The sequence below is a fragment of the Palaemon carinicauda genome, chromosome 30 (genome assembly GCF_036898095.1).
Source record: "Palaemon carinicauda isolate YSFRI2023 chromosome 30, ASM3689809v2, whole genome shotgun sequence".
Classification (NCBI taxonomy): domain Eukaryota; kingdom Metazoa; phylum Arthropoda; class Malacostraca; order Decapoda; family Palaemonidae; genus Palaemon; species Palaemon carinicauda.
Window position 1 is genome coordinate 38,324,022 of NC_090754.1, and position 19,268 is coordinate 38,343,289.

The following is a 19,268-nucleotide window of genomic DNA, read 5'->3' on the forward strand; positions in this document are numbered from 1 at the left end:
CTAATATTTCAAATTCAAAATTAAAAGTACCCTGCCGGAATACCGTTCAGTACAGTAGTACTAGCCCATTGGTAGCCCGGCATCTCTGCCCAGATGATCGTATGCTGGCATGCGACTTTCTCGTTTTATGATCTTTCTCATATTTGATTTATCGTTTTCACAGTTGCTATAATCATACGTTTACAAAAACCTATTAATTTCATAAATTAATTCTTGATGCATTCAAAATATGCAAGAAGAAAGTTTTTGTATTCCATTTAAACATTAAAGGGTAAAATGAATCAGTATTTGCGCGGTTTCCATACTGTCATAGGTAGGTTGCCAGGATTTGTAAATGAGAAGAGGCTAACTTCTAATTAACCGCAGCTTTAAAAGGCCAAACCATTAGTAGAAAAAGTCAAATGTATAGTAATTAAGTTCTGATTTTTTTCATGATATTCCTAAAGGCCAACTAATTAAAAAAGACCATATGTGAGGTTTTTTGGCCTGAAAAATGCTAGCTGGAAACTTTAGTCATAGGATTTGTTTACGTTGTGACGTCACGATCACCGCGAACGGTTCAAATTGGAATCAGTTGAAGTGGAGGCGGAGACTGGGTGAGCTTTCTCTATCATCCGGAAGAAAGATGGAATTATAGTGTATATTTTCATTGTGTTGGCGTCCTTTCGTTATAAAAGTTGACAGAACTTATATCGTAACGTTCTTCTGTAAAAAGTAAGTGGATTGTAAACATATTTTAAGTATTAACGGGAAAATAGGACGCTCATGCAGCCTGGTTTCCGTTGTATTGATGTTTCTGTTTGATCTTTGCTCGGCATCACAACTTTTTCTTATCGATCTTCGATGCCCTGTAAGGATATCGGGTATTATTGGGTGGATATTTAATGGATTATGCATCGTATTTTAATGTTAGTTTGGCTAAACAGATTCTGGGTTCATTGTACCAGAAATTTTGTCATTAAAGCATTGGATAGGCCATCGGTAAGTTGACTTTGAAAGCTGATCCGTTTATCAATTTCACACCAGACTTTCAAACATGAAAATTGAAGGTATTAGCCACGTTGAAAAGTTATTTGTTAAATACATAATGTAGGGTATTCAGTCGTGTATGATGGCCAGCAAACATGCATAGGTTAGCTATGGTTACCCTTTTTTTCAACTTTTACTTTTACTTTGGGTAGTAATTTGAATTCTTGAGCTTGCGATCGATCGTTTTCCATTATTGACTTAGATGTTCAGACTGGTATTTGGATCATGAAGCAACATTTGATTATTTAAGCATTTGTGTAACTTAATGAACATTTAGAATGATTTATTGTTAATTTGTTCTCTTCATTTATTTATTTCCTTATTTCCTTTCCTCACTGGGCTATTTTTCCCTGTTGGAGCCCCTGGGCTTATAGCATCTTGCTTTTCCAACTAGGGTTGTAGCTTGGATAGTAATAATAATAATAATATTTAATAGTCGAGGAACTAACCTAACCTAAAGGCAGTGATTGATAGTGTGATTGTTTGTACACATTTTGCCAGTGTGGTGCCTTGTTTTTTAATGGACTCAAGCTTAAGCTTTGGTCATGAATTTAGGAATAGAGACTACCTAATGTAGGCTATTCTATTGTTATTCATCGTTCATAAAGATACAATGCCATGGTACATTTATGAAAATCTGTTTGAATATGCGTAGCCTTAAGGGATACTCGAGTTTTGCTAATGTCTATTCTGCAGCCCTTTTTCATAACATTGCAAGAATGTGTTAGGAAGTCTATGTAAATGATCTCGGGGAAACTCTTACATGAATGACGGCACATTCCGATATGTATGTGTATTTATATATATATATATATATATACATATATATACATATATATATACAGGACATATGGGGCTTGATTGATAAGGATTTGGTACCTGATAGTCTTCCAAAACTTTAAGCCAGTTATTTTGACAAAAATAGCACTTCCATAATTAGAATTAGTTATGGGAACAGTAACCATTTAGACCAGGGCTGGATTAGGTATTAGAATAAAATTTTTCTGCGGAATAGTATGTTTCGGACAAAGCTAGCCTTGATTTCTATCAGAAATTAGTAGTTTCAGAGATGTAGGATCCCTAGAATAATAAGACTTGTGGATCACAAGGGGAAATTGAGTTTTTAGGTGTAGGAAAATACAGGAATGCTGTCTAACATAATCACACTTACCTTGCCTAACCTAAGGTGAGAGGTCCTCCTTACTATCACTTTAAAAACCTTCAATGAAATTCTTTTGCACTTAGCTAACTATAGTCCATTTCTTTTAGCGAGTCATATTTGCACCGACTCACAACGGTGCCCATTTAGCTCGGAAAAGTTTCCTGGTCGCTGATTGGTTAGAATTATCTTGTCCAACCAATCAGCGATCAGGAAACTTTTCCGAGCTAAAAGGGCACCGCTGCGAGTCGGTGCAAATATGACTCGCTAAAAGAAATGGACTATAGGTCTATTACCTTTACATTATTTGAAATAAATTTCAGATGATTTACCTTGCTGTGATATCTATTCCTTCTCTATTTTAGGAAGCACAAGAGATTTACTGATACACTACACAACTAAAAATCATTACTGAACCTGTGGCTCTTGTCCATTAAATTTAGTGTAAAATTTATCAAAGAATAAATAGTCAACAAAGTTGAAATTGAACATACATATCATGTCATCACCATTATCCAAAAGCTTTTTTTTATTACTCTAAAATAACAAAGACATGCTTGCTTAGATAATCCTTAAGCCAAAGGCCCAATCAGGTTTCAGCATTATCCTGTATCCACAACTTAATTAATTTAATTTTTAATTTTACGGGTTTATTTCTCGCCCTCCATCAGACACTACTTAAGGTCTGTTCAGACGGGCCTTGGTGTGTGGAAATAATTTCTTTCCAGTTAATATTTTGCTCTGTATCTTATCAGTTATTTCGCTAGCATTTGTATTCAGGCTTAATAGTTTTCAGGTCACTATTATAACACTTTCTAAAAAGATAAGTCTTCAGGTTTTTCTTGAAAGCTGCCACATTTTTGCTATTCTTGACATCGAGTGGAAGGTTGTTGAAGATATGGAAAACAGAATCTGATCGGAAGCCACATTGTGCGACACCATTCAGATAGTTGAACTAAGAAAAAATCCTTGTTACTAACATTATGCGTTGCCAGATACACTACTTTGGTAACTATTAATTTTTTTACACCAAATCAGTCAGTCTCCGGCATTTATGTATTTCATCACCCGGTACAATTAATAAGTTTTTTTAATGGCTCTTGACAACTCTTCTTTAATATGATACATTCTCAATACCCTTTCCTTTACTTTCTTTTTCATAAAAGAAAAAATAAAAAACTGATCTGCCCATTCTTCTTATCCTATCAGTCCTGTTAGCTGTTTTATAGTCTCGATGGAAGTCTCAATAAAGTTTTCCCAGTATACTGAGTAACGTTATGCTACTGTATTCTTACAGTCACTTTTACGAAGAGGAACGATTACCAGTTTATGATACTGTATACAGATTTTACAGCACTGTATATTGAAAAAGCTCCTCAAAGGGCCTGGATTGTGTATGAAACTTACCCAACAAACTAATTCTCGCAAGTTTTGCTTCTAGTATTAGCATAGTTTCTTCATTGGGAGTAATGATTATGTACTTTGTACTCTGTACAATAATGGAGGATCTCAATTTTTTTTTCAATGATGGGGTCAATAAAGAAACACGGAATTCTTGAAACCCTGTGTTCATATTTCAACTCATGAAGCAGTGGAGAGATGAGTCCAGGTGCGGAGGTATGCTGAAGTGCCAAAGCTTGTGATGGTTTTGAGCTGGAAAAGGGAAAAGTTTGTAAGAAAATTAGTCTAAGCAAGGAGTTGTGGGACAAAGGCCTGTAGCAATTTCTAGGGAATCATAGAAAAAATAGCAGACAAAACTCGGATTGAGGAAGATCAAATTGAGAAAATTCAAGTAGGACATAAGAGATCGATTACCTTGGGTATCCTGATATGCAAAAGTGTCTCTGATCAAAATATAGTTAAAGACTTATGCTCTATATATTCAATGCCCAGCACTAATGTAGATTGTAAAAGACTATTACAGTATGCTTCTTTCACAGATATTATCCCATGCCTATCTTAATGGATACACATTGCACATGTCACGGTACATTTACAATTTTTTATAATGTAGGTATGAAAATCATCTTGTAAAGCTATTGAAAGTTTAGAGATTTTTCTAGTTCCATCTATCATTAAAAATGTCTGCAAAAGTGGGATTTTTACATGATAATTTAAGGTTTAGCTTAATCACTACTGTATTCTCATTTTCTTAAATCAAGTAACTCAAAAATATCATTTGATAAACATAAATCTAAAGTCGACTACTGTATTATTTTTCAGGCGATCAAAAATGGAATCTATCAGAAGTATTTGCAGACCCTTGAGCAGGAGGAGCCAGCGGTTGAAATCGCTTTCGGAGAGTTCAACTAATGACTCAGGATATAGTTCAGAAGTGTTTACATCTCCTGAGTCATCGAGGGGCTCGTGGAACCATGGCATCCCCTCTGATACTTCTGCTGTTAAAGCACCTTTATTATTTGATGGCCCAGCAGCAAGAACAAGGTTAGTTCAGAATTTCCAAAGGTTTTAGAATGTAGAAATTAACCTATGTGTATCTGTAGCAGATTCTTAACCCTTTTACCCCCACCATAAGGTTAAATTTCAAGCACATTTTGCTATATATTTTTTTTCAAATTGCTCTAACAGCCTTAATTTTTGTTGTAGAGAGGTCAGGTTGGTCTCATTCTTTTGGAAAATGCCTGAAGTTTCTCATAAAATTATCAAAAACATGTACATAATGTTTTGCAAGAACGTACCGGTACGTCCTTTGGGGGCGAAAGGGTTAATACTGTGCTGTACATTTGATAAAATTATTAGCGTGAGTGCTAAAAATGGGTTGGTATAAAATCCTGTTAAAATGTAAAATATCCCAATTTTTTACATAACCAGGTTATGAAAGAGGTTTTATAGATATGTTGGAATTAGATTATATAATTTTACGTTGAATTTGGTATAATTTACATGGTAGAAGTTGGGTATCTTCATAGCATTTCATAAATTGATCTGTGATACATTAAAACAAGATCTAACTTTTTGGTGACTTTGTGACAGGTATATTTTTCCCGTCAAGTTAAATAGAATTAGCTATCTTTGTCATTTGGCAAGATAGACTTTGCACAAAAAAGATTTTGGCTTTTTTTTTTTTTTTTTTTTTTTTTTTTTTTGTGTGTGTGTCATGCGGTGGGCAAGATATATCAATCCTGCATTGTTCTGATAGGTTGAAGTTTCTCATATTGAACTGTTGAAGCACCGCAGAAATGAGTGTTTTCAATTATGGCAGTGAGGTCAGAGACAAAGTTTCCATGAAGTTTTTGAATATATTACAATACTATTGGTGATAATTTTGTCTCTTAAACCTTTTACCCCCAATGGACGTACTGGTACGTTTCACAAAACTAAACCTTTTACCACCATGGACGTACCGGTACATCCTTGCAAAAAACTGCTATTAACATTTTTTTTTTGCATATTTTTGACTTAATGAGAAACTTCAGGCATTTTCCTAAAGAATGAGACCAACATGACCTCTCTATGACAAAAATTAAGGCTGTTAAAGCAATTTAAGAAAAAATATATGGCAAATTGTGCTTTAAAAAATGCCTGGGGGTTAAGGGTTGGAAAGTTCCAAATAGTTTGGGGGTAAAAGGGTTAATAAGTAGCTTTCATCCTAGTATCTAATCAATTGAAATATATTAGGAAGTTTTTCACTATAAAAGTATTCTTTCTGGCTCTGTTGCTTTCAATTTACAGTATTTTTCTACTTGATTTGGAAATTAATTACTTAGTAATGGGGTAGAACATTTATATAATGAATAATTTTATTAGTATAATTTTAATCAGTGATTTGTAGAACACTCCTACAAAGTGATGTAAGCCATTACATATTGCTTTTAGTATTATTTTAGCAAAACTAACTTTATATCTTTCCCTTTGACTTAATTTCCAGATTGGCAAGTACTCCCTGTGAAAACAGCACTGTAAGGAAGAGTCAAGCTACAGCATTTCCCTCGCCAAATTTGGAGGCCATTAGAAAGCCTTGTTTATCCGTGGAATCATTGGAGAGTGAAGCCATCACAGCTGAAACTGAAATCGAGATAATATCTAACAAAATTAGTGACAGTTCCCTTAATGCTGCGAAAGGTCAGCAGTCGCTCAGATCCCAAAGAACAAGATTAAGTTCTAAGGCCAGTTTCACAGAGTTACCCCTTTTGAAGCCGATATTACGAACAAAGAAACCTGTGAATGTATTTTTGAGGATTCTCAAAGAGGCTGATTATCTTCTGTATGAGGTACTGAAGCACTTATGTCCTCAAGATCTCATTAGTGTTAGCCATGTCAGTCGTCAGCTGAGGAGTTTTATTCTTGGTCACAAGGAACTGAGCGTTACTATTGCAAAAAGAAGAAAGGAATGTGAACGCATTGGAAAGGTAAGGCTTTTTTCACTTAGTGTTTATTACAATCCTGTGTTGAAAGTCCTTTAATAATTTCAAGAGGTAATCGCATTGTATGCTGCCTATCAATTGTCTTAATCAAATTCTCTTTTGCTAGTTTTGAGTTTTTGTATGTATTTGTTTGTTGCCGGAATTGTATTAAGTGGTATCCATTAATACATCAAAACAATTGAGATAGGAACATGACATACTGTATTATAAGATGGGAGTTCACCTTGTATGGTTAGAAACTGAGTTTAGAGCCATTCTCATATTTTTAAAATTTAGAGTATTATAATACTTTAAAAGTTCACTTTGATTACCATAGTTAATATCTTTTATCAACTGTTAAATGCACTTATTATTAAGGATATTTTTTTGCAGTCTTCATTACTGTTTTATAAAGACCTTTATTGGAATTTTATGTCATATTTTTGATAGTACAGTACTCCCTATCATTCAGGTTCTAGAGCAAGTAATTTAAATTTCACAATTCAACATATTTATCAAGAAACAGTACCATTTACATAATTAACAATACAATTGTTTTACTTTTGTCATCAATTCATCAATATATTGCACAACATTTTTTGCAGTAGATGCTCTTAAACCCATTTTGTGCATTTCATTACCAATAAATGTTTACAATATACTGTACTATATTCAGATCAGCTTTTTTACTGGTTTCCATTTCTGCATGTATGCACATTATATGGGATTTAGAATTTTAAGTTTTTGAAGGCAATGTTTTGTAATTCTCTAAATATTCCTATTATAATTCATAATGATTATAACTCATGAAGAATGCTTACCATAGAAAATCATTGAAAACTCAAACATTAAGTAGATTTATCTTTATTTATGTTTTCCTGTAGATTTGGTATTGGTTAATATTTAGAATGAAAAACTAATTAAAAATATTAACTATAATTTATACATACCCTAAACATTTCCATGTTCAATCTATTTGCACAATAAAATTAAAGAATTTAAAAACATTATTGTGTCTGTTGACAGAGATACATCGATAACTTTGAAATATAGGGTATTGCTTGGAAAAATATGAAAAAGTTCGCTTTATTCAAGCTAAAGCCATATAAAGTGGTATCTTCATGTTCAGAGTTTCCTATACCATACCTAAATTCCTCAAGAATCCATTATCTGAAGATGTTAAGGCAGCAGTGCTTACTTTAATGCTGTAATGTTTTCCACTTTTGTGCCAAGATATATATTTTACGCATGTCATGTGTTGGCTTTCATGATATTTATCAATACTTGTATATATATGTGAAGTGTTTTGTTTGTAATAGCAATATACTAATTGTATTGTTCTTGTCTCAGGAAAATCTCAAACTGAAGCGACTGGGCGAAGGAACAGGATCATCCTTTATCAGGGTATCACCTCGTAAACAGTTAGGAGAGATTCAGAACCAACCGGCTAGTGAAAAGAAATCCCTTCCAAAGATTAGTAGTTCAACTCCACCTCTGTCGGATAGGTTTATTGAGGTTTGTATTTCTTGCAGCATTTCTTCAGATTGCTTTGTTCTTTTTATCACTATTTATCAATCCATAAAGACTGGAGATTTATACCTTTTACTCCTCAACTCTTATCCTTTCTGTCTTTTAGTAGGTTGGCCAGGGCACCAGCCACCCGTTGCGATACTGCCGCTTGAGAGTTATGGGGTCCTTTGGTCAGACAGTACTACATTGGATCTTTCTCTCTGGTTACGGTTCACTTTCCCTTTGCCTACACATACACCGAATAGTTGGGCCTATTCTTTACAGATTCTCCTCTGTCCTCATACACCTGACAACACCAAGAATACCAAACAATTCTTCACCCAAGGGGTTAATTACTGCACTGTAATTGTTCAGAGGCTCCTTTTCTCTTGGTAATGGTAGAAGATACTCTTGAGTAATGGTAAGCAGCTATTTTAGGAGAAGGACACTCCAAAATCAAACCATTGTTCTCTAGTCTTGGGTAGTACCATGGTCTTCCATTGTCTTGGGTTATAGTTCTCTTGCTAGAGGGTACACTTGGGCTCAGTTTTCTATCTTTTTTCTCATCCTATTGTTTTATTAAAGTTTTTATAGTTTATGTAGGAAATATTTATTTTCATGTTACTTTTTAAAAAATTTAATTTTTCCTTGTTTCCTTTCCTCACTGGGCTATTTTCCCTGTGGGGGCCCTGGGCTTAGAGCATTATGCTTTTCCAACTAGGGATGTAGCTTGGCAAGTAATAATAATAGAGTGGCTCACACATGTTTCCTACAAAAACTTTTTTTTTTGCCCCCTATGTGTCTGTTTTATTCTGTTCCAAAGATGGTAAATAGACTAGGTTTGCTTGAAGTTCTCTACTGGCGAGAAGTGATAGTATATTGACCTGTAGAAAATTCTTGAATATGAAAATAGCGGATTGAATAAAACTTATATATATGGCCTTGCTCATTATAAAGTATATAAAACTGATACTGAGCAGTACAGTCAATAGCATCAAAATTATAATTTTTTGGAATAATAATGATAATGTTTTGGAAGTCTTCTCTAGAATTTTCCCTTGATAAAATTTGTAGCTAAAATTGCACTGAAATAATTTGAATGCCAACTAAGAGGGAGTCTTGTCAGATGGAAAGATTCAAGTTTTATGATTAGTACAGATCCATATGAGACTGTATCACCAAAATTTATAAACTCCCTAAAGCTGTCAAAAATATGACTACCTACAATGGGGAATGTGTCCAAAGAAGTCAAATCCCAGTCTTCATTTCTTCTTTATTTTATTAATTAAATACAATAATTTCAAAGGAAGGACTGAAAACAATGTGTCGATAAAAATGAAAAGTAGAATAGTGCAAATAAAATTGTGCTGTATTTTAATATTTATCATGAATACAGTATAATGTTGTTGCTCCTTTTCTGAGTTAATTTCTCCATTCTTTTCTTTATTACAAATGCCTGCATAGTGATCTTGATTATATATTACCTTGGCCAAAATACTACAAGTAATATCCAATACTGGTTAAGCTTTTCCCATCTTGTCTGTCACTCTTTTATAAGGGAATCTTTCTCACTGCCACAATCAGTTTAGAAAGTATGGATCGTCAGTATTATTAATCTGTTTGATAGTAATAATACCTATAGAAATAAATTTATTATGGGGTGCTTAAAATAGACCACTGTGCCATATCTCAAGACTTTCATCATGAGTTTCATCAGAATGACTTTTTCTTAACTGGGAATTTTGAGTTTGGTAAAGTTGAAGTTATACAGTCAGGTAGGAAGAGACCACCGATTTGGGTGAAAAGCAATATACTGTAATTGGAGGTTGAGGGTTGCTGAAAAGATTGTATTTGTACCATCTACGGTGTTCTTAACGCGCACCACTATGGTATCTCCCTGGGAACGAGTAATCTTAGGATATTTGTATCCATTCTATTATGCCATCTTTATTATCTTTTAAGTGTTTGGGCTTATCTTTATCTTTTTTCATTTTATAGGAAGGTAAAAAGCTGCCTCAAGGAGAAGAGCTTCAGAAATGTGTGAAGTGCAAGGCCCCTGCCAAAGTCTACAAGGCTGTCTTGCGAGCGGTGTGTTCCAGTAAGAACTGCCTTTATGATTATTGCATGAGATGCTTCCTCCCCGTCCATCGGAAGCCACAGGAATGCTCTATACTCAAGCCCAGGGCAAGGAATGGTGCTGGAATGTTCTCCAAAAAGTGTAAGAAAAATCTCCGCAGGTTATGATGTTCTTTCCTCTTTATTTTGAGGCAAAGTATCTGTAGTGCAATCTGTAATTAGTGTCCATATGTACATAAGTTTTCTAAATATAGAGATTATATTGAGATGAGGCTCCTTTGTATATAATTGTAATCTAGATATGATTTTCCATTTATTATATTGTCCAGATTTTAAGGTATAAGAAGTACTGTGGTGCTTACTGTACAGTACTCTATTTTTAAAGAGTTTCAAGTCTTGGGAAGAATGTCGTTACAATATTTTTTAGTCCAAGACCTTTAAGAAGGAAAGTACAAGTTTTGTAATGCGTGAAGTTTTTTAATCTGCAGTATTCCCCCATGCATTCCTCAGTTTAATTACTGTGTGTGGTATGAATATTTTCTTTGTTTGCTTGTTAACTCAGAGCTTGTGTATGTGTGTATCAAGCATGTAAGGAATTGAGAGCCTAGATGATTTAACATGGTTGAAAACAAATCTCATTCTCAGGAAATATTAGACTCCTTATATTCTTTGAGTCTGCATATAGAGACCTGTTTTTAGTACCAACATTTTTGGGGGAAAGTAAAAAGGAAGGAAAGATATCACAGTTCAAATATTTTGAAGCATTTTTTTTTACACAAGATTTTGGTTGATATTTTAGTCTTTTATAAGCTGAGCTGATTGATCTTTAAGAAATAAATTGGGAAGATACCCTTTACCTCCTTAGCCTTTATCAAGTGAAATATAAGTAACATTGAGGATACAATTCATTTTAGAGCTGGCAATATCTTTCAATATTGACCTTACCTTTTATAAGAATTATGAATCTCGAACGAGTCTACTTAAATGCGCAATCACGGCAGGCTGATAGCATTAATATTTTTACAAACTCAATGTTTAAAGGCTTGCATTTTTCATTTTACTATTCTTGGAGCATGAAATGTCTAATCACAAAAGATATCTTATATTTTTGCATGCATCATCTTTATTATCAGGTTGTTCCAAAATCTATGCTTTTATTCTTTTCAGTTTGAATTCCTTGAGACAAAAAGGTAAATGGTTGGATGAATGTTTTTTTTTACAGAAAATAATCAGCTTTATTTACTTGAAAAGGAATGTTTTGGTCAGTATGTATGTACTTATTCTAAGGGTCCTCTTTGTATTGTGTGTTCAGTTGTTTTAAGCATTGTATATACTGTATGATTAGTCCAGTTTGAACTAATTAAGATTAATGGGTTTGAATGGGAAAAGATATATATTCTTTGACTGAAGCAGAGGAAAGAAAGACATTAGTGTTAATTTTTTCCAGTAATCTCTCTCTCTCTCTCTCCCTCTCTCTCTCTCTCTCTCTCTCTCTCTCTCTCTCTCTCTCTCTCTCTCTCTCTCTCTCTCTCTCTCTCTCTCTCTCTCTCTCTCTCTCTCTCTCTCAGAAGGATGACGGCATACATCATGTGCTTCATACCAAGAGCAGTACTGAAAGTATTTTGTAATGGTTTGAGGTCCCAGTTCTATTGTTCTCTGTTCCCTCTACTGTCCAACTTGCTCAAATTTTGCCATAAATTTTTCTCTCGAAGATAATGTTTAGATCAAGCACATGAATCTCAAAATATGATTCTGGTCTTGCTAAACTACTTTGTGTTTTCTTGTACTAATGATACTTTAAGGTAGATGAACCGTAATACATGGAATCATTATTGTATACTATGTATTTGTTTTACCAGAGCTATACTATGTAATTAGTAGTTGATTCGCAGTATTATGGTTTAGTTTTTATTGATCAAAACTGAACAAATGTTTAGCAGTGATACGAAAGAAGAGTTTTGAATGAATTATTTTTATCTGGGTCAATATTCTTCATTACAAAGTGTACACACTTGATTTTATGATGCTTTTTATTTCATAGCCTTTATGTTCTTTATAAAGACATAAATTGGGTTTAGTATCATTATACGTAGACAAACTATTTTTGCGTGCCAAGTAGTAATATTGATATAGGCAGTTGCCATAGGTTCTTACTTTCATTTGTCAGAATATCTATAAAGTAGTAATATAACGTGGTATTATTGTTACAGGTATTTTGCTTTTATACAAAAACCTTTAAGAACAAGAAATTATGGAATAAGTGAAATGTGGCTTTTAATTTGCTGTTTTTTGGGGGTAAGTATTTTAGAACAAAAATTTAATTTGGGTATTTGCACACTACTTAATGCAAACTTTTGAGTATATTACCGTCAAAACATAATTTCCAGTATGAAGTTATATAATTGATATTTTGGTTGATCTGCCAAAAAATATTTAACCTGACATTTCTTTAAAAATTTAGTTGTAGTTTATTCAGATATTTTGTCAGAATATTAAGTAATACCAGTTGCAAGGACAACTTTTTTATTTGATTTTTATATACACTTTAGCTTGATAGTATTTTTTATTTATTATTTTTTAAAATATTCAGTACATTACTTGGTATTTAAACGACTAACTGTGATAACCTGTATTATTTTCATTCATAAAGGTGTACCATAGTTTTCATTGATCATGATGGAATTATCATATCATTGAATGAATGTGGTTTGATATGTATATTTTATTAAAATGTTTTTTTAATTTTAATAAAAAAATCATTCAAAAATTTATTTGGTTTTTCAATAGCATGATCACAAAGTTATCATTGAATTGGATTTTGCCTCTGGACCCTGTGTTTTTACGGGCAGGCGCTAGAATTATGATTTAGGGTAAGTATTAATAACCTGATTTATACAGTACATACATACATATACCAAGGCACTTCCCCCAATTTTGGGGGGTAGCCGACATCAACAAATGAAACAAAACAAAAAGGGGGACCTCTACTCTCTACGTTCCTCCAGCCTAACAAGGGACTCAACCAAGTTCAGCTGGTACTGCTAGGGTGCCACAGCCCACCCTCCCACATTATCCACCACAGATGAAGCTTCATAATGCTGAATCCCCTACTGCTGCTACCTCCGCGGTCATCTAAGGCATCGGAGGCAGCAGCAGGGCCTACCGGAACTGCGTCACAATCGCTCGCCATTCATTCCTATTTCTAGCACGCTCTGATTTATAAGAAGAATAATTGAATGTAATTTTTTTTTTCTTCCTTTGAGAAAGTAGTAGAGATGTACAGTATTCTACTGTATACTGTAGTTATTCTCATATGAATACAAACCTTCGTCCTTTAATAGAAGTACAGTATGTTTTCAGCATAACTGGAAAACGTCTTATTCTAGAAGTTTTATTCCAGCTGTTACCAAGTTGTGGAATGATCTTCCTAATCGAGTAGTTGAATCAGTAGAACTTCAAAAGTTTAAAGTTGGAGCAAATGTTTTTATGTTGACCAGGCTGACATGGGTCTTTTTATAGTTTATATATGACATATCTGTTTTTGACGTTAATAGTTTATATATGACATATCTGTTTTGACGCTGTTACTTTTTTTAGAATGATATATTGTTAATTTATTCTCATCATTTATTTTTTTCCTTATTTCCTTTCCTCACTGGGCTATTTTTCCCTGTTGGAGCCCTTGGGCTTATAGCATCCATCTTTTCCAACTAGGGTTGTAGCTTGGCTGGTAATAATAATAATAATTACGAGGTGTCGGTATTGTAGTTGGTGGCAGGTAAGCTCCTCCCCCTCGCCAGCATACTGAGTGGATACTGATTTTAGTTACCAGATAGTATAGACGTACATCTGGCATCCCCAACTAGTTAGTTTAATCTTTCACTTTTCTTTGGTAAATCTTCAAGGATGTTACATACCAGATATTAACCGACATGGAGTTGCTTCAGTACATAGCTCCCTGTAGTACAGTATACGTCAGGTAGTAGGTTGTCCAAGGCACCAGCCACCCATTGAGATACTACCGCTAGAGTTATTGGGTCCTTTGACTAGCTAGATAGTGTTACATTGTATCTGTCTGGTTATGGCTCATTTTTCCTTTGTTTACACATACTGTATACTGAATAGTGTGGCCTATTCTTTACACATTCTCCTCTTTCATCATACATCTAACAACACTAAGATAACCAAACAATTCTTCACTCATCATCATCTATGCCTATTGATGCAAAGGGCCTTGGTTAGATTTTGCCAGTTGTCTTATCTTGAGCTTTTAAATCAATACTTTTCCATTAATCATCTACTCCACGCTTCATAGTCCTCAGCCACGTAGGCCTGGGATCTTCCAATTCTTCAAGTGCCCTGTGGAGCCCAGTTAAACATTTGGTGAACTAATCTATCGTGGGGAAGGCAAAAAGCACCATTATTTCATCCACATATGGCACTCTAGTAAACTATCTTATACTGTAGTGTCATTTAATCCTGTCCTGCCATTTAACTACCAATATTCTTTTGAGAACTTTGTTCTCAAATCTACATACGGTAATTTGTTTAATATTGTGTCATTTTCATACCATGACTCATGTCCATACTATAACATGGATCTCACTAAACAGACATATAGCGTGAATTTTGTGTAATTTCAGGCAATTTGATTTCCAAATTATACTTAACCTAGCCATTGTCAGATTTGCTTTTTTACATCTTTCCTTAAACTCCAATTCTAAAAACTCTGTATTATAGTTCATAGTTCCTAAATACAGTATTTAAATAATTCTACCTCATTAATCCTTTCTCCTTCCAATGATATTTCATCTTCCACAACATATTCCAGTCTCATCAACTTCTTGTGATATTTTGTGTATTCTGGCAAGCAAGCATTGCAAATCCTGTGGTGTTCTGGTAATAAGGACAGCATCATCAGCATACTCTAGGTCTTCTTATTTCCTATTACTAATCCTTCTTCACCATCCCAACTGTTCTATGCATTACAAAATTCATGAGGAGGATAAACAACATTGCTTCTATCCCCTCAAGATGGGTTATCTTCGCGTTTGTTCTCTACGTTTGTGGTTCCCCATGGGATTGACCGCACGCCACGATGTGTAATCATGTGATTGTAAACCACGTGAATGGGACTATCACTCAGTTTTCAAGTGACCCTTACTTTCGAAGGATCAAGGAACTAGTGCATCAGTCTCCTGTCATCTGTTCCTTCCCAGCCCAGAAATCTAACACACTGGAATCTTTCTATGTTATAGATCTTTGGATGCTGTGAGACTGTCCCAGTACCTAGATAATCCCATGCTCTGAGTCTGATCCAGGACATGGGATCTTCCCACACTTATTTACACGATAAGGATTAGAACAGATGATATTTCAGCTCTTATCTCAACACTCGTACAAGCACCAAGAAACCACTTTGAGCTGGTACTATTTTTGGCAAGGATCCTCTCCAATCAAGGACAGGCAATCACATGACATTGTTACTTGCTACTCTCCGGTTTTCTTTCCAGAGAATAAGGCACTTTGTGCCCCTTAGCTTTGGAAAGTATGAGATCCAGAAGCAGTTCTGTTATTAAAGGAGGCTAGCTAATACTCTTTCATCCCAGTTCTCCTTGGGATCGCTCCATTGTGTTTGCAGATTAGCCAGTAAATGTCTTTGGGGATTCTTCGAAGGATATCAAGAGATTCGTTGACCCTACGGCATCCGACTTTAGTCCATTACCTACCTAGTTTGAGATCCTCAAGACCTGACTATGAATACTATGGTCTTTGCACTCATCCGTGTGTTGGCGATGAGACTTCTTTCGCCATCAGATACTGTAGGCTAGTTCCTTACAGGCGGCTCTGGCTCCCCAGCAATCACACCATTAGTTCCTGAAGTATTACTAGTCAGCATCCAGTGTTCCCCTTTCTCTTTGATTTGTTGCAGCAGAATAAGGAACACTTAGTAGCCGCTTGACAATCCCCAAGCCAGAAACTCATCTTCACTGGAGAAATTTCCCTCCACAGACAAATCTGGGGAGCAATGGGGCGCCCACTTGATTATCCTTCCATCCCAGGATATGATCCATGGAAGAAATGCACCTGTGTTTCTACCTAATGTTATTGTAAACAATGTAGCTACTTTACAAGTGAGATTGGTAAAGTGCTATAGGCTACTTGGTAATGTGAGGAACAACTTGCTTCCTTTCGCTACTTATGTTATCCAGGTAGGAGAACTGCTCAAGCAAACACTTGGTAACAGTACTGTATCTCAATGTAAGGATCAATTGTGACACTGTATCTACAGTACATCAATGCATAGCATAAGGCTTTTTTCTTCAGGCTTGTTCCAACATGAATATAAACCCTTGCTCTTTATTAGGAGTAGTCTCAGCATGAGCTTGTGTAGAAGCCATAAAAGATTTGAGCGAGGTGTCAGCCATCCTCCTGGCAATTGGCGGAGACTCCCGCACACTCTCTTCCTCAACCACTTTTGATTTGGCTGCAGAACAGAAAGGGTGTGCTCTGTTTTCTGTTCAACCAGCTGTAACTGACTTTGATATGTTTCTCTTTGCAGGTGTGACTATGCTGTTCCTGAGAAAGCCTTTTTTTCCGGGTCTGCCCTGATACGGACGGACACCCCTGTGGCACGTTCCATTCCGCCTTAGAGACGGATCCTCACCAGCTTTGTCCTTCGTGCAGAGGATACTCCTGCATGGAAGCATCTTGTGGTAAGTGTCAGGATTGGCCATCCTCCTAGCGGGAACAGTTCCGCCACAAGAGGAAGAAGAAGGCTAAAAGGTCTCTTCACTCCAAAGCTCTGCCTCAAAGGCCAAGAAGCCCAAACTTTTTCTGCGTGAATCCTACCTCCTGCCTCTGTCCTCTCGGCCTCTTCCAAGAGGTATGTGCCTTTAACCCGCAGACGACTCTCATGCCCGGAGGACCCCGTTGCTTCCCCTGGCAAAGCAGTAGTGTCCTCCTTTGATGCTCTTCCTGACCTTTGGCCTTCTTTTGGGCTCCTCTTTGAAGGACAAGTTATCAGAGGTGTTGAAACGAGGCACACGGCAGGACTTCACCTGCTCCTGCAGATGTTGGCCTCAGCTGAGTGAAGGGATCCCTTTCCTCTGGCCCTCTGCCCCTCACCTCTTCTTCCTCCACCTGAGGTTCTGCAAGTTGTTCCCAGTCAGGGTAGCAACAGGTTCCCCCACCCAGTGCCTACCGGCCCGGTGGGAAATCTCGGTGGACACCCTCGCGTTAGTGAGTGGTTTGCCACGCTTGAGAGGACTTCTACTCTGACATTCACGATAGCTTGTGAATGCGTTTCAGCTTTTTGGAGCGAGCATGAGTGCAGCCCCACCCTCCCACTGTGCCCCAATGGGCCCCTCATACTACGACAGCGTACAATATCTTGCCAAAACACCCTCAAGAGGAGCCAGACCTTGCAGTGGATTCTCTGGACAAGTCAGGGGAGGCTAATTACCACTCTCCTAGTCTCCTTCTTTCCAGTCTAGGCCTTGTCTACGCCCCTCTCAACGGCCCCAGCCTTTTGAAGACATTCTCAAGGTTTACCTTCGCGATTTCCCCTCTTGTGCTTGGCACGGGAGACGAGCCTTGTCTGTGAGCAGCAAGCTACTGCGAACATGAGGTCTTAGCTTGCTTTCTAGTTTTGAACACCTCTCGCAAGTGAAATTTGGCCTCTCACACATATTGTACTTAAAGGCATGCTCCCCCTCCTTCACACTCCCACTCATCCACTCCTTGTGATCTCATTACTGAGTGTGTCAAGGCTGCTCTAGCCTTCAGACCAAGGTTTCTTCTTTGTTGGTTCATTTTGATGAATCATTTACCATTCCCTTAACATCAGATGTGTCTCCAGGGAACTCTAGCTGGCGTAGCACGACATTTCCCTTTTGTGTCCCAACCGCCCTCCAGCACCAGTCCCTCGATCTAAAGCCCTGACTCCACCAGCCCTCTGGTGCCATTTCCCTTGTGAAGACCAACCATGAATGTGCCGGTATCAGAGACACCTGGAGACTGGGGCTGCAAGATCTTGGATCCAGACCCTTTATTGAAACAGCTGGGTCTGGATCCAATAAGGACCCTCAGGGACAGTGTAAACATAGGTAGGTTACACCTCCTCCGGGAGACAGCCTACATCCTTGAACTAGTAGAGGATCAAGATCTCCCTCTTTTTTAGAGTCTTATAAGCTCTCCCCTGTCAAGGAGGACAAATCACCCTCTCCTATGCCTCCTCTGAGATTTAACCACGACCCCCTGGAACACCGGTCCCCACAGTCTTCTCAGCCACAGGATACTATGACTCCTCCAGGTTCTCCCCTGAAGGAAGCACAAAGCATTCTTTCTCCTTCATGGGAAGGTCTCCGCGTAGGAAGGATGCAGCTTCTCTGCCTAAGAATTTGACCTCTCAGATTGTTGACAACCCTCCTCTTCAGCGGAGGATTCAACTGCTCATAGAGGCTGCCTCGGCACTGCATCCTAGGGAAGCCCCTTCCAGGCCTTGTTCCCTTAATGTACCTTACGATGATAACTACGACCCACCCCTGGCCCAGCCAGGAGGTGGAGATTCTACTAGACGATGATTCGGACTGCTCAGACGGTGTCCAACCAAAACCTGCCAGCCGCAAGCCTCCAACCACGGAGCTAGGGAGTCTGATTCCGTTTTCCTTCAGGTCTTGGCCTGCATTCACATGGTCAAAGACCTTGGCAAACCTACTATTCCACTCCAGAGGGTCAGGATACATTCCTAGGTCTACTGTGTAATACTTTCTGACCTAAGTGGTTTGGACTGGTGAAAAGTTCCCTAAGTATAGTAGACTCTTAGATCTCAGCAAAGAAAGGCTCCCTCAGGGCCAGCAGCTCTTTGAGAGTACTTCCTCCTCCGTTCAAGAAGCAAAGGAAGTACTATGATCCGGCAGTGATGGGCCTGGTCCAGGCCATGTGTTTGGACAAGTTGGCTTTGTAGCCGGTCATCTTTGGTAATGGAAAGACTTGCAAGGGCAGCCCTTCAAGCCTCCTGGATGGACGACTGATCTGGTACAGTTGGCTACCTGAAAGATGTCTGACAAAGACAAGAAGATTTAAAAGATATCACTATGTCTGTAGCAAGGGCAGTTTAGTTCCTGGCT

The 19,268-nt window shown here is 37.1% G+C and overlaps 1 protein-coding gene across 1 annotated transcript; it reads left to right on the forward strand.

Moving 5' to 3' along the window:
- The first annotated feature begins 4,416 nt into the window (after positions 1 to 4,416).
- On the forward strand, positions 4,417 to 12,908 carry LOC137623029 (F-box only protein 5-like). The gene is made up of 4 exons (XM_068353651.1): positions 4,417 to 4,633; positions 6,078 to 6,558; positions 7,903 to 8,067; positions 10,060 to 12,908. Exons 1-4 carry the CDS (start codon positions 4,422 to 4,424, stop codon positions 10,303 to 10,305), a joined length of 1,104 nt encoding a protein of 367 aa, XP_068209752.1. The 5' UTR covers positions 4,417 to 4,421; the 3' UTR covers positions 10,306 to 12,908.
- Positions 12,909 to 19,268: the final 6,360 nt, after the last annotated feature.

Excerpts from the sequence above, each read along its gene's own strand:
- LOC137623029 (XM_068353651.1), top strand. The coding sequence starts at position 4,422 with ATGGAATCTATCAGAAGTATTTGCAGACCCTTGAGCAGGAGGAGCCAG. Across the intron at positions 6,559-7,902 it reads AATGTGAACGCATTGGAAAG|GAAAATCTCAAACTGAAGCG; the intron begins GTAAGGCTTTTT and ends TTCTTGTCTCAG. Across the intron at positions 8,068-10,059 it reads TGTCGGATAGGTTTATTGAG|GAAGGTAAAAAGCTGCCTCA; the intron begins GTTTGTATTTCT and ends TTCATTTTATAG.